The following is an 11,896-nucleotide window of genomic DNA, read 5'->3' on the forward strand; positions in this document are numbered from 1 at the left end:
ATATAAGTTAATGTTTGTAAATGGTTGTTCGATACATCTCTTACTGGGTGTTCGTGGGTTTGATTTGGTCAGTTCGGTCAAATTCGGTAAACATTTACACACCATGTGTTTTTTTTTAAATATATAAAAGAAAAATATATTGAAAGTTACAACTTTTGTAATAATTAAATACTAAAAAGATATTTTGTAAAATTTTCCTTGTGCATTTGGTACAGTATTTTATGCTTACTTTTTTTTGGATCATTGTTTCATATATCGAAGATCAAATATGGAATTTGACATCAATGGTTTGTTACAAAAAGAATGATTTGGTGAAGTGAAATTTTCATAACGAGAGTATGAGTTGCCTTTTTTTTTTTTTTGAAGAAATAAGATAATACTAAAAGAAAGTAGATCACCGATTTGGTGAAGTGATTGTTATTATACATGTGAATAAATAAATAAATAATACAAATTTTGGTATTCTCTAAGTCTAAAAGGGAACATGGTGTTGACTACAAAAACTGTCTCTCTTTCTCGATCTATAATTTAGTATTTACCTTGTTGGAAATGCAACTGCATACCCGTTGAATCCTTAAAAATCCCGTTTTAAGATTTTTAAGTGTTGCTGTAATCTCATCCGCAAGTATTGGTGAGGATTTTGATTGTTGATTGGCTGGAATGTGAATTTGATATGGAATGATCTCGGATGGATATATACCCCTGTTAAAAGTTTCATTAACCAAGTCACATTCTATAATTGAAATTAGCCCTATATATAAAAATAAAAAAAATTGTAAATTAAACCTTTTTAAACATGAAAAGTTTAAAGTGACTGTTGCCTTCATGCGATGTTTTGGATTAAAGAAACAGAGCTCTAGGTCAAGTTGATCCGCTGCAAATCGAGATATTAATTCAGAATTTGGTTTGATGCTAATGTTTAATGTAAATTAACAATTTCCTATTATGCCCTTGGATGGCTATAATAGATTTGATTATAAAATGAAGGGAGAAAAGGGATAGGAATTACCTAAGGGTGTGCGAAATCTTGTAGAAATTAGGTTTTTAAGCTGTATTCTTGAATGTTGTATTTCTTCCATTACATCTAATAAATTACCAAAAAGGGCACCAGTCACCTATAGAAAACAACATGAAGATTAGAAGAAAATTGATCCTTTTGTTTGATGGAATTGAATTTACAAATCTTGAAGTAATATGATTAAATTATGTAAGAAGTAGTTAAAACTATACATTGAATTCACATATTATATAATAATAAATTTATATGAAAATTCATTTTGTTTCCAGTATGAAGAGGCTTACTTGAGTTTCTTTTGCCAAGTTTGTCCCATCAACATGCTTCTGTGTTGCTCCACCATTAAATACAAATCTAAATGCAGTGCAAGCTTCCATATCTTTGAAGATCTACATGAAAAAAAAAATAATAAGATGTAAATAATGCAAATTATATAAACATTAAACAATAAAAACTTCATGGTGAATGTTCATTTGCAAATATATAAAAAAGTCTGACCTTGCTAATATTTACATCATTCAATTCATAAGAAATGGAAACACTCGGGACTCGACCAGCATTTAGTGATAACCTGTAAATCACATAAATAAATAAATATATAAAAAGATTTAACTCAAATAGAAGAAAAACTATATATATTTTTTTTAAAAATCCAACAAGTTTTCATTAGGAACCTTTGAGTCATTAAGTCAAGATAATTGAGATCAACACTGTGGCAACCGTTCCTATTCTTCAGATTGTCTACAACCCAAAGCTGAAAGTGGAGAGGGTATTTTCGGGATTAAGAAAAGTTTCATCGAATGAAGAGCATCATTTAACATAATTAATTTAGTAAATTTAAAAACCTGAACATCCTTTCGTATGATCTGGCAGCATGCTTGCTTCCTCAAATGATTATTAACAAATGTGATGGTATCAAGGGAGCTCAGTTCTTCTTTCATCTTACATGACTTGTGAAAAGATTTGGTCAAACTTTCAATTTTTTGGTCAATATGATTTAATTCCAGTCTTGTTGAAGACACTTTGTCACTCTCAATTTGGCTCTGAACAAATCATGCAAAGGGTAAGAACGTAAAATACTACATAAGATTTAAAAAAAAAAAAAAAAGGGGGGGGACAAGATTAGGGTTTTGTACCTCTTGAATGTCCTTCATTTTGACTGACATTGACTCACTTGAAAGTTTTTTTGGCGGGAAGTTTGACTTTAATTCTTCAGACTCCGATATTCCAGATGCAAGTGATTTTACCCTTTTCTACATAATAAAGAGAAATAAGAAGAAATGAAAGATATTTACATTGCTAAATAGATGAGGGTAGTAAATAGTAAATACCAGTAACATCTCTTGTTTCACTTGCATTAACTGCAACTTTGCTTTCTCATGTACAAATTTGCACAAGAGCAATTTTATTTCTGAGGCTCTGAAATTTCCATTTGTTAAAAAGAAAACTCAAGTTTAGAAATCAAAATCAAAATGGAAAGAGTAAAGTTACCTTTTATGTTGTAGTTTTTTGCTGATATCTACACTTTTCTGTATATAATAAAAAAAAATCTCAATCTTGGCAAGTAAAAAACTAGTTGCAGATTAAAAAAAGGTCAATCAAAAGCTTTTTAAAAAGTTATTATGTAGTCTTTTATTATTGGAGTCTAGAGATCATGGCTTATTAAAAAATTTGTATCAACTACTTCGTGTATTAAAAAGAATTTGTCAAGAGGATCAAATGACACCAATATCAGATACTAAAAAGGGATAATCACAAAAAACAATAAACTAGAGGAAGATTTATAAAACGTTTGAAATAGATGAGGGATGAATGTTTAATTGTCAGAAAAGAAAAAAAAAAATTGCATTGGAGAGGATCTTTAAAGATATGTTTTTGTATGATAAAGTTTGTTAAATAAAATTATTACTTTGCCAACCTGAGACTGGATTTCATCAGAGAGAAGCTGATATGTTTTTGACATTAAAAGTTGATCCACAATGTCTGATAAACGATCAATCTGCATAAAAAATAAAACTAAATATTAACATTTATCAATGTGATTGCTTAATATAATAAGATAAAGAAGCATACCACATGCAAATTAAACTTATCAACAGATTGAGATAAAAGTTTCTTCATTTCAATAGAAACCATTGTCTTTATCTGCAAAATAGAATCACAAATAAACATTAACAACTCAAACTAGAAAAATCCTAAGAAAAAGAGAAGCAAGTTTCAATATACCTCATTCGGATTGTTTAATTTTTGCACAATTGTTGATATTTCATTTCCATTTAAGATTTCAGGGTCTACATGAGCTTTTGGACTTGTGTGAGTTGTAGCAGTTATCTCAACCATCATATCTTCATCTTGCAGTGAATTGTTATTGCATGGCTGTTTATTTGAAGGGCTTTCACAAAACTGATCATGCAAATTCTGAATACCATGAACAAGAGTCAAACTAACTTCAACAAATATAAAAACTTGCTGCACTTTCATTAAGTTGTAAAAAGCCAAGATTAACAGCTTTCAAATTGTCAAGAGAATAGACTTTGCATATGCTAAGTCAAATTTTAAGGCATGGAATGGAATGATGGGTGTGTTTTATTAGCATTGAGAATCTTTACTAAAAAGAAAGAATTAAAGAAAAAAAAAAACACTATATTTTGGAGAGTATTGCGGTTTAACCACTATTACTTTATCTTTTTCAAATTTAACATTTTGTTTTATCATGTTTCACCAATATTCTGCTTAAAACATTATATTTCTCAGTAGTTAAACACTATATTTCTCAGTAGTTAATGTGGCATTTTAAAAAAAATGGCATGAAAGTTATTGTTTGGGAAAATGCCACAAATCACAATAAAAACATTATATTTCTCAGTAGTTAAATTGCAAAGCTTCCAAAATGATGTATAGGAACAATATTTGAAACTAGTGGTTAAAACACAAAACTGTCCACAAATATCATGGTCTTTTTTGTAATTTGCGTTAGTAAAATACAATAAGAACTGACCTTCTTCCAAGATTGTTTATCTGTCCCTTCATCAAAAACAGGAGAAGTTCCTTTCATCTCTTCAAGAACAATGTCACTTCCCATAAACTTATCTTCAAACTTCTCATGTTCTTCATTTTTCAATAAGATTGTAGGGTTATCTTTAGTTTTTGAGTCACAACAAACCTCATGAAGAGAAACCTCCCTAATATCCACCATTTCATCTTGAGTGGAAGAAACTAATGAACCAGATTTTTCTATCCTCAAGGGGCTGCTTCTAAATTCTGTTGTATTTACAACCTTTAACCTTTTCTGTGAAGAAAAATCCAAACTTTGAGGCAAAACAGTTGTGTTTTTAGAGTGTGTGCTTTCATGTGGTATCAACAATGGTGATGCAATTTCAACAATCTTTTGCAAACGAGTCACAGGGACAATATTATTTGGTGTCTCAAACCTAATATCATCCATGTTTGTTGAACTTTCTCTTGCTCTCTTTTTCTGAACATCAGATGATAAATGACCACTGTCTTTTATAGAATTAAGTAAAGGACTTTTGTCGTTTTTCTCCAACAAAGCATTCAAAGGAGTCATCTTAGAGGGTCTGGTGACAGATTTGATGATTGAATCTTCAAGTTTAGCACTCAAAGCAGCAGAAAAGGGAGAAGCTTTAAGCATCTTGAGTTTGGAAATGCTTTTTTGCATGGATTGAATACTCAAAACATGTTCTTGATCTTCTGTTCTTACAAAAACACTTGAATGATTATGAGAAGGAGTCACATACATTGGTGATTTAGATGGAATAACATCATCTATAAAAGGAGATTTATGTTCCTTTCCAATAACATCATTTATATAAATTGTGGTTTTAGGACTAGGATTGCCTTGACCAATTGTAGAGAAGCCTAAGTTTGACTTTATCTGAAATGCATCAACATTGACCAACTCATGACCACTAATCCCTTGTAAATCATTATCTTCATTACAACTCAAATCCATGAGGTTATCCCCATTTTCCATGGTTGCTTCAACATTTCTTGGTGATTTCAAGATAGAAACACCAGAAGGGTCTGCCATGAGTGCATCCAATGTAGGAGATAGTTCTCCATAGTCATACTTATAGTGATATTCTCCAACAATACTCATATCATTCGACTCAGATGCAGTGCTTAATTTGGAGGTGGATAAAGAAGGTCGATAATCTGGCTTCTTAGCTAGTGTCATTAACATTGAATTTCCTGTGTTATTGGGAACAGAATCATGAGTTGGGGTTTTCTCATCAAAGGAAAGGTGGACCCCAGTTGAGGTTTTCAATTCCACTTCTGAGTCTGACCTAGCAATGCTACGAAAATGCATTGAAAAGGCTGTTGAATCCATAGTTTGATCATGATTTGCATCTGAAGCTGAAGAGTCCAGTAAATCTCGTCTGATAAAATTTGCTGATACAGGACCAAAAAAATTATCTTCTGCAAGCAGAAAATTACCTTGTTATTGATGAAAATGATGATAGAAACAATCTAAGCAAACAATAAAACTAAAATGGAAAGCTCAAAGAGCTGAAATTTCTTAGGAAATTAACTTTTAGTCTCAAGACAAACTATAGACATACATATCAGCATTAGCTAAAGACATAAATTAGAGCTGATGTTTCATGTTTGGATATACGCTTGTCCTTAAACATTATTGTTTTGGAAATATACACTAGAAAACTACAGATTAAGAATCAGGGAAATTTGACCATGCAAGAAGATGATTTGAAGCGAGAAAAAACTTACCGTCGTTGGAGTTAGCAGAGCCAATTGTACTTCCACCGGAGGACGGAGACCCAATAAACCGCAAAAACGGACTCCTTGATCCGGGCTCATCCATGTCATCATCTTCGTTATTGTTATCATTATCATCTTCATCTACATTCCAGAACAACTGGCCCCGTTCATGATTGAGCTCACCCGAACCTAATTCATCTGATGGAGAACTAGGAGGCTTAGGCTCCAATGGAGTTCCTGAGTCTTCATCACGGTCAAATATGTGAACAGATGTGTTCTCTGCAAAGCTCACGCGCCGAGCCCGCTTCTTGTGAAACGCCATTGTTCCCTCCTCTGATTTCGTATTGGAGTTATCGTCGACGGGCACCAGCGACGCCATTGCTGAATCTAAATCCCGGGGGGAGGGAGGGAGGGAGGGAGTGGATTTGATTTCAGGGAAATTTTGGGATTGTGGACTAGGGTTCACTTCACTCCCTGGAAATCTTTGCGGGAACTTTTCAAATATTGATAAATGAAAAAAGATATTTGGTTGGGACCTAGGGTGTTTGAGACAGGGTCAAATGTGATTTGTTATCGTGTCTAACCTATTTTTATTTTTTTCTTTTAAAAGATAAAATAGAGTAAAAAATTAAGATAAATAGTATTTATTTTCAATTCTATTTTATTTTTTACCTTAAAATATAATTTATATTTCAATTCTTCCAACTTATATGGATTTGTCAAAAATATAATTTATATTTTTTTCATTACAATAATATGGAAAAACCTTATAAAAACTCAATATATTTTCATCAAAATCTTAAAAAAACAACTATATTATTATTTTGTACGTTAAAATCCTTATATTTTTTAAAATGTATCATTTAAAGCATTGAACTCGGTAAATCCTAGATAGCCAAAAATTGTAGGTAATCGATTCTCATTGTTTTGATTGTTATAATTCACTAGATTAATTTTTTTTTTAAATATGAGGGTTTAAATGCACTAAAAAGAATAATATAAGGGTTTTTTTAATCCTCTCATAAAAATATATTAGGTTTTTCTAATGTTAGAAAACATTATATAAGAATTTTTAAAAATATAAGGGTTTTAATGCACTAAAAAATAATATAATGTTTTTTTTAAACATTTAAAGAAAACATGTTGGGTTTTTCTAAGGTTTTTCCTAATAATATTAAATAAATAAGATTATATTAATAACATATTTATAAGCTTTTGTAAAATAGCTTATTGTTTTTCAAAATCTCAATATGTATTTAGCTATTTATAAGAATTTGATGAACAAAACACGAACTTTATATTTATAATTAGTTAATATAATTTAATATGTAACAAAATATTATAAGTATTAAATATTACATTTAAATTATAATTAATAGGTAAAAATAAATTTAAAATGTATAAATATATAAACAGAGAGACTAAAACCGAAAACACAAAGTTCATCCCTATTTTAAGAGAAATAAATAATATAACACCATATTTAGTGTATCCCCAAAATAAGGGAATAAATGAGGATGGGTTGGAGAAGAATAGGGATAAAAATAGGAGGGAAATGGAAATGGTAGTGGGTTAGAGATGTCCTTAGAGGTTTTGTTTTTGTGGGAGGAAAATCTAAAAAGTTAATAAGTTGATTTTAAAAAATGTTTGGCTTAGGGTTGTTTGAAGTTATGTTTAGGGGTAAAATGGTCAAAAAAGATTAATTATTAGGGTAGTTGAACGGGTATATATGTAATTTTCTAGTTAAAAAAAAACATAAAGTGGCTTTTTGAAACTCATTTATTTTGCCTACCAAAAAAAAGTCGTTAAAATGCTCTTTTGAACGATCCAGAGACTTTTTTGTTTATCGGTTTTTTAATATGTCAATTTGAGAAACAAGTGTCAACCACTTACCCATTATTAGAGTATTGAGGTAAATTTGTGGTATGTTTTATTGCTTTTTAACACGACATATAAAAAATAAATAAATAAATAAATTGAAAAAGTTTTTATATTATAGTTATATGATGACTTTTTCATTTTAAGAGCATCCATGGTAAAAGAGTTTTTTGTGGAACATTTGCATGAAAAATATTTACTATATATCTGATAAATTTTAAAATACACTTATTCGTGTATTATTTGAATAAAATTGTCTATTTATAATTTGTTAAAAATAGGTTCAATCCATAGGATGCTCCATGGAGTTAACCCATGGATTGAGAAATGAATAGTCATGTTACATTAGGGTTTTACCTAATGCAACACACTATATAAGGACCATGTGTCTCCCAAAATCGGTTACACTAGTGATACACATGCATACTTGAGGGTTAGAGCCGATTTTTGAGTGTTATACATTCTTTCCAAGTTTACTCCATAGCATTTGGTGTTGTGTAAAGCATTTGAGGCATCACACTTGGGGTGTTAGGCTCACAAGATTTCAAGGATCAAAATCAACAACAAGGTATGTAGTTCTATCTATTATTCAAGTTAAAATTGTCCCCATGTATGCTAGATATGATCATAGCCTTGGAAATCAACTTTGCATGATAATTATACAAACATAGATCCAAGGTTATTAGGGTTGCATGTACACTTAGGAAGTGTTAGAATGCTCAAAACCCATCAGTGGTATCAGAGCCAGGTTTGTTTGTTTGTTATTTGTGCTAAATAGTTGAAAAAAGTCGATATTTTTGCAATCTGCCTGATGAACTCGCTGAGTCCATGGGGGGACTCGCCGAGTTCATGTGTATCTTCAACCTACTCGCCGAGTAGGTTCATGCACTCGGCGAGTAGAAGCCTCAGAATGCAGATTTTCGACTTTAGTTGCTGGAAATGGACTAGAAACATTACCCTAAACTGTTTTGGTACTTGAAAACCCATTTTAGATGGTGTAATGTGTTTGCTAATCCATTTACAACAACAAGTTATCAAAATTACAAAGTTTTAAATGTAAGTTTTGATTCATGAAAGTGTTCATATTCATGTTCTTGATCTTATGATGTTTAGATGATCATAGGAATTATTTGTAACCTATGTGGTAGATTAATTTATGATTATTATGTGTTTTAATGGAGTCCATAACTTGTCCTCAAGTTATGGAAAAACCAAAAGTCACTTTGCTTTAAAACCATTAAAAGAACACATGGGTTATAAAAAATGAAGCGTCTTCTTTTTTAATACCCTAATAAACTCATAAGTTACAAGAAATGAAAAGTTTTGAAAGTTTACAAAACTTGCCCTCAAGTTTTGGAACAAGTAAAGTCTTGATTAAAACTTTAGTTCCAACCCTTAGAATTTTAAAAGTTAAAATTCAACCCTTATACTTATAGTATTATGATTTAATAATTATATATATATATATATATATATATATATATATATATATATATATATATATATATATATATATATATATATGTATAAGAACAAAGTCGTCTTACCGCTAGTACGCCTCATTCACGAAGTCGGTCTATAAGGTGGGTATAAGGTTGTTGCCTATAAAATGACAACTTAATGGGTGTCCACTCTCACCCACCGCTTGCTTGACTGGTGGAGGGTCGTTAGCCGAACGGGTAAGACAAGGACTTATAAATTCTCATTAAAAGTATAATGATTATTATAAAGTAACTAAATGTTTTATAAATTCCCAATCTTAGTTACTTTAGGAAAAATGTGAATAAGGTGCTAATCCATGAAATTACACTTTGCACCCTGTTTAAGTCGTTGGTGGAGCGTGTGTGGTTTACCGGCACACTAACTTGGACTTAACAAGGAAGACAAAGGGTGACTTAAGGTTTTTCATGAGGTCGGAAGGAGCGTGTGTGGTTTACCGGCACTACGATTAAGTGTAAAACATTAAGGGTACCAAGTAATTTGCATGGTTACTTCACACCTTGTTTTGTGATCCTCGGTATCCCAGTCACAAAACATGAAGGGCACACTCGAGATTGAAACATGTCATTGAAAAGTTCAATGAATCTCAAAGAATCTAGGAATTTCTAAAAGCCAAATAAAACCTAATAATTTATATTTCGTTTTCATGGTGGAAATTGGTGAATCGTCATTCACCTACCTTTCAAATATGTTATAACTTGGATTACGGCATCCCTCTTCTAGGTTATAATATATTGTGATTGGATCCTAGACTTAATATTACATTTGGGTGTTTTATTAAGGACTATCCCTATATCTAAACTAAACTTACTTTCTTCTTTTCAGATGTCTTCCAACAATGCTACTCCTCGCTCAAACCCTACTGGCTCCTTCTTTCTCATGAACCTTTGTGGGAGAGTCATCTTTGATGGATCCAACTTTACCGACTGGAAGGAGACATCCCTAAAACGGCTTTCCGAACACGCAATGGTCACTACGAGTTTGTAGTAATGCCCTTCGGGTTGACAAATGCTCCAGCAGTGTTCATGGACTTGATGAACTGGGTATGTCGCCCCTTTCTGGATAAATTCGTGATCGTGTTCATAGATGATATACTCATCTATTCAAGAAGCCAGGAAGAAACAGCCAACATCTCCGCCAAGTCTTGGAAACATTGAGGGCAGAGAAGCTATACGCGAAATTTTCAAAATGCGAGTTTTGGATTCGAGAAGTAGATTTCCTAGGACACGTTGTAAGCAAAGAAGGAATACACGTGGACCCTTCCAAGATCAAGGCAATAGAGAGTTGGACTACTCCAAGAACCCCTATAGAAATCCGGAAATTTTTGGGACTTGCTGGGTATTACCGAAGGTTCATACAGAACTTTTCAAAGATTGCCAAACCACTTACCACCCTAACCCAAAAGAGTGTGACATCGGCTGGGGAGAAAAACAAGACATCGGGTTTCAGACACTAAAGCGAGCCTTATGTAGTGCACCCATCCTAACATTGCCAGAAGGAACAGAGGACTTCGTGGTCTATTGCAATGCGTCAAACCAAGGACTTGGGTGTGTCCTGATGCAACGAGGGAAGGTCATCGCCTACGCCTCAAGGCAACTAAAGACGCACGAAGTGAACTACACAACGCACGATCTTGAGCTAGGAGCAGTCGTCTTCGCTCTAAAGATATGGAGGCACTACCTCTACGGCACCAAATGTACGATTTTCACCGACCATAAAAGCCTCCAACATATCCTCAACCAAAAGGAACTCAACATGAGACAGAGACGATGGGTAGAACTACTAAGTGATTACGAATGCGAAATTCGATACCACCCCGGGAAGGCTAATGTAGTGGTTGATGCCCTCAGCCGGAAGGAATACTCGGGCCGCCGAGTAAAGTCCCTAACTATGACAATCCATTCACACCTGTCCACGCAAATCAAGGAAGCCCAAATAGAAGCCTTGAAATCCGAAAATGTGACAAGAGAAGCCCTAAGGGGGATGGATAAGAATCTTGAGGCCAAGAGCGATGGAGTTCTTTATTTCATGGATCGAATCTGGACACCAAAGTTTGGTGGATTCAGGGAGATCGTCATGGACGAAGCCCATAAGACTCGATACTCCATACATCCCGGTTCTGATAAGATGTATTTGGACCTCAAGAAGCTGTACTGGTGACCGAACATGAAAGCCGAAATTGCTACCTACGTGAGCAAATGCCTGACATGTGCCAAAGTCAAGGTGGAATACCAAAAGCCTCCGGGTTTATTACAACAACCAAAAATACCCGAATGGAAGTGGGAGTGGATAACCATGGACTTCATAACCAAATTACCCAAAACGGCAAGCGGACTCGACACCATCTGGGTAATTGTCGACAGGTTAACTAAATCAGCGCATTTCCTACTGATCAAAGAGACGGATAAATTGGAGAAGTTAACAAGGACATACCTCAGAGAAATTGTACGACTGCATGGTGTGCCCATATCCATTATCTCGGACCGAGATCGTAGATTCACCTCAAGGTTCTGGCAGTCGCTACAAAAAGCTTTGGGGACAAGATTAGACATGAGTACCGCTTATCACCCACAAACCGACGGCCAGAGCGAAAGGACCATACAAACCCTAGAGGATATGCTGAGAGCTTGCGTAATCGATTTTGGCAAGGCATGGGACACACACCTACCCTTGGTCGAGTTCTCGTACAACAATAGCTACCACACCAGTATCAAAGTTGCCCCGTTCGAAGCCCTCTATGGCCGCAAATGCAGGTCGCCTCTG

The 11,896-nt window shown here is 33.5% G+C and overlaps 1 protein-coding gene across 2 annotated transcripts; it reads right to left on the bottom strand.

Moving 5' to 3' along the window:
* Nucleotides 1-433: 433 nt before the first annotated feature.
* LOC111900501 (uncharacterized) lies at nt 434-6,254 on the bottom strand. 2 transcript variants are annotated; one of them, XM_023896383.3, is made up of 15 exons: nt 5,765-6,254; nt 4,014-5,455; nt 3,242-3,433; nt 3,089-3,160; nt 2,925-3,014; nt 2,507-2,544; nt 2,347-2,434; nt 2,152-2,268; nt 1,861-2,058; nt 1,690-1,769; nt 1,514-1,586; nt 1,303-1,404; nt 1,010-1,115; nt 787-874; nt 434-702 (listed from the first exon to the last, which is right to left on the bottom strand). In XM_023896383.3, the coding sequence occupies exons 1-15, from the start codon at nt 6,132-6,134 to the stop codon at nt 522-524; spliced, it is 3,237 nt and encodes a 1,078-aa protein (XP_023752151.1). In that variant the 5' UTR covers nt 6,135-6,254; the 3' UTR covers nt 434-521. The 2 variants fall into 2 exon arrangements, with proteins under 2 accessions (XP_023752151.1, XP_023752152.1); XM_023896384.3 differs by having other exon boundaries at nt 2,934-3,014; nt 5,765-6,253.
* Between the last annotated feature and the right edge of the window lie 5,642 nt (nt 6,255-11,896).

This window comes from Lactuca sativa, chromosome 7 (genome assembly GCF_002870075.4).
Source record: "Lactuca sativa cultivar Salinas chromosome 7, Lsat_Salinas_v11, whole genome shotgun sequence".
NCBI classification, from domain to species: domain Eukaryota; kingdom Viridiplantae; phylum Streptophyta; class Magnoliopsida; order Asterales; family Asteraceae; genus Lactuca; species Lactuca sativa.

Bases quoted from the DNA above. Each gene is read 5' to 3' on its own strand.
- LOC111900501 (XM_023896383.3), bottom strand. From the start codon at position 6,134: ATGGCGTCGCTGGTGCCCGTCGACGATAACTCCAATACGAAATCAGAG. The intron at 3,161-3,241 runs GTATATTGAAAC...TCTATTTTGCAG, and splicing joins AATTAAACAATCCGAATGAG to ATAAAGACAATGGTTTCTAT. The intron at 2,545-2,924 runs GTAATAATTTTA...TATTATATACAG, and splicing joins TCCAGTCTCAGGTTGGCAAA to AAAAGTGTAGATATCAGCAA.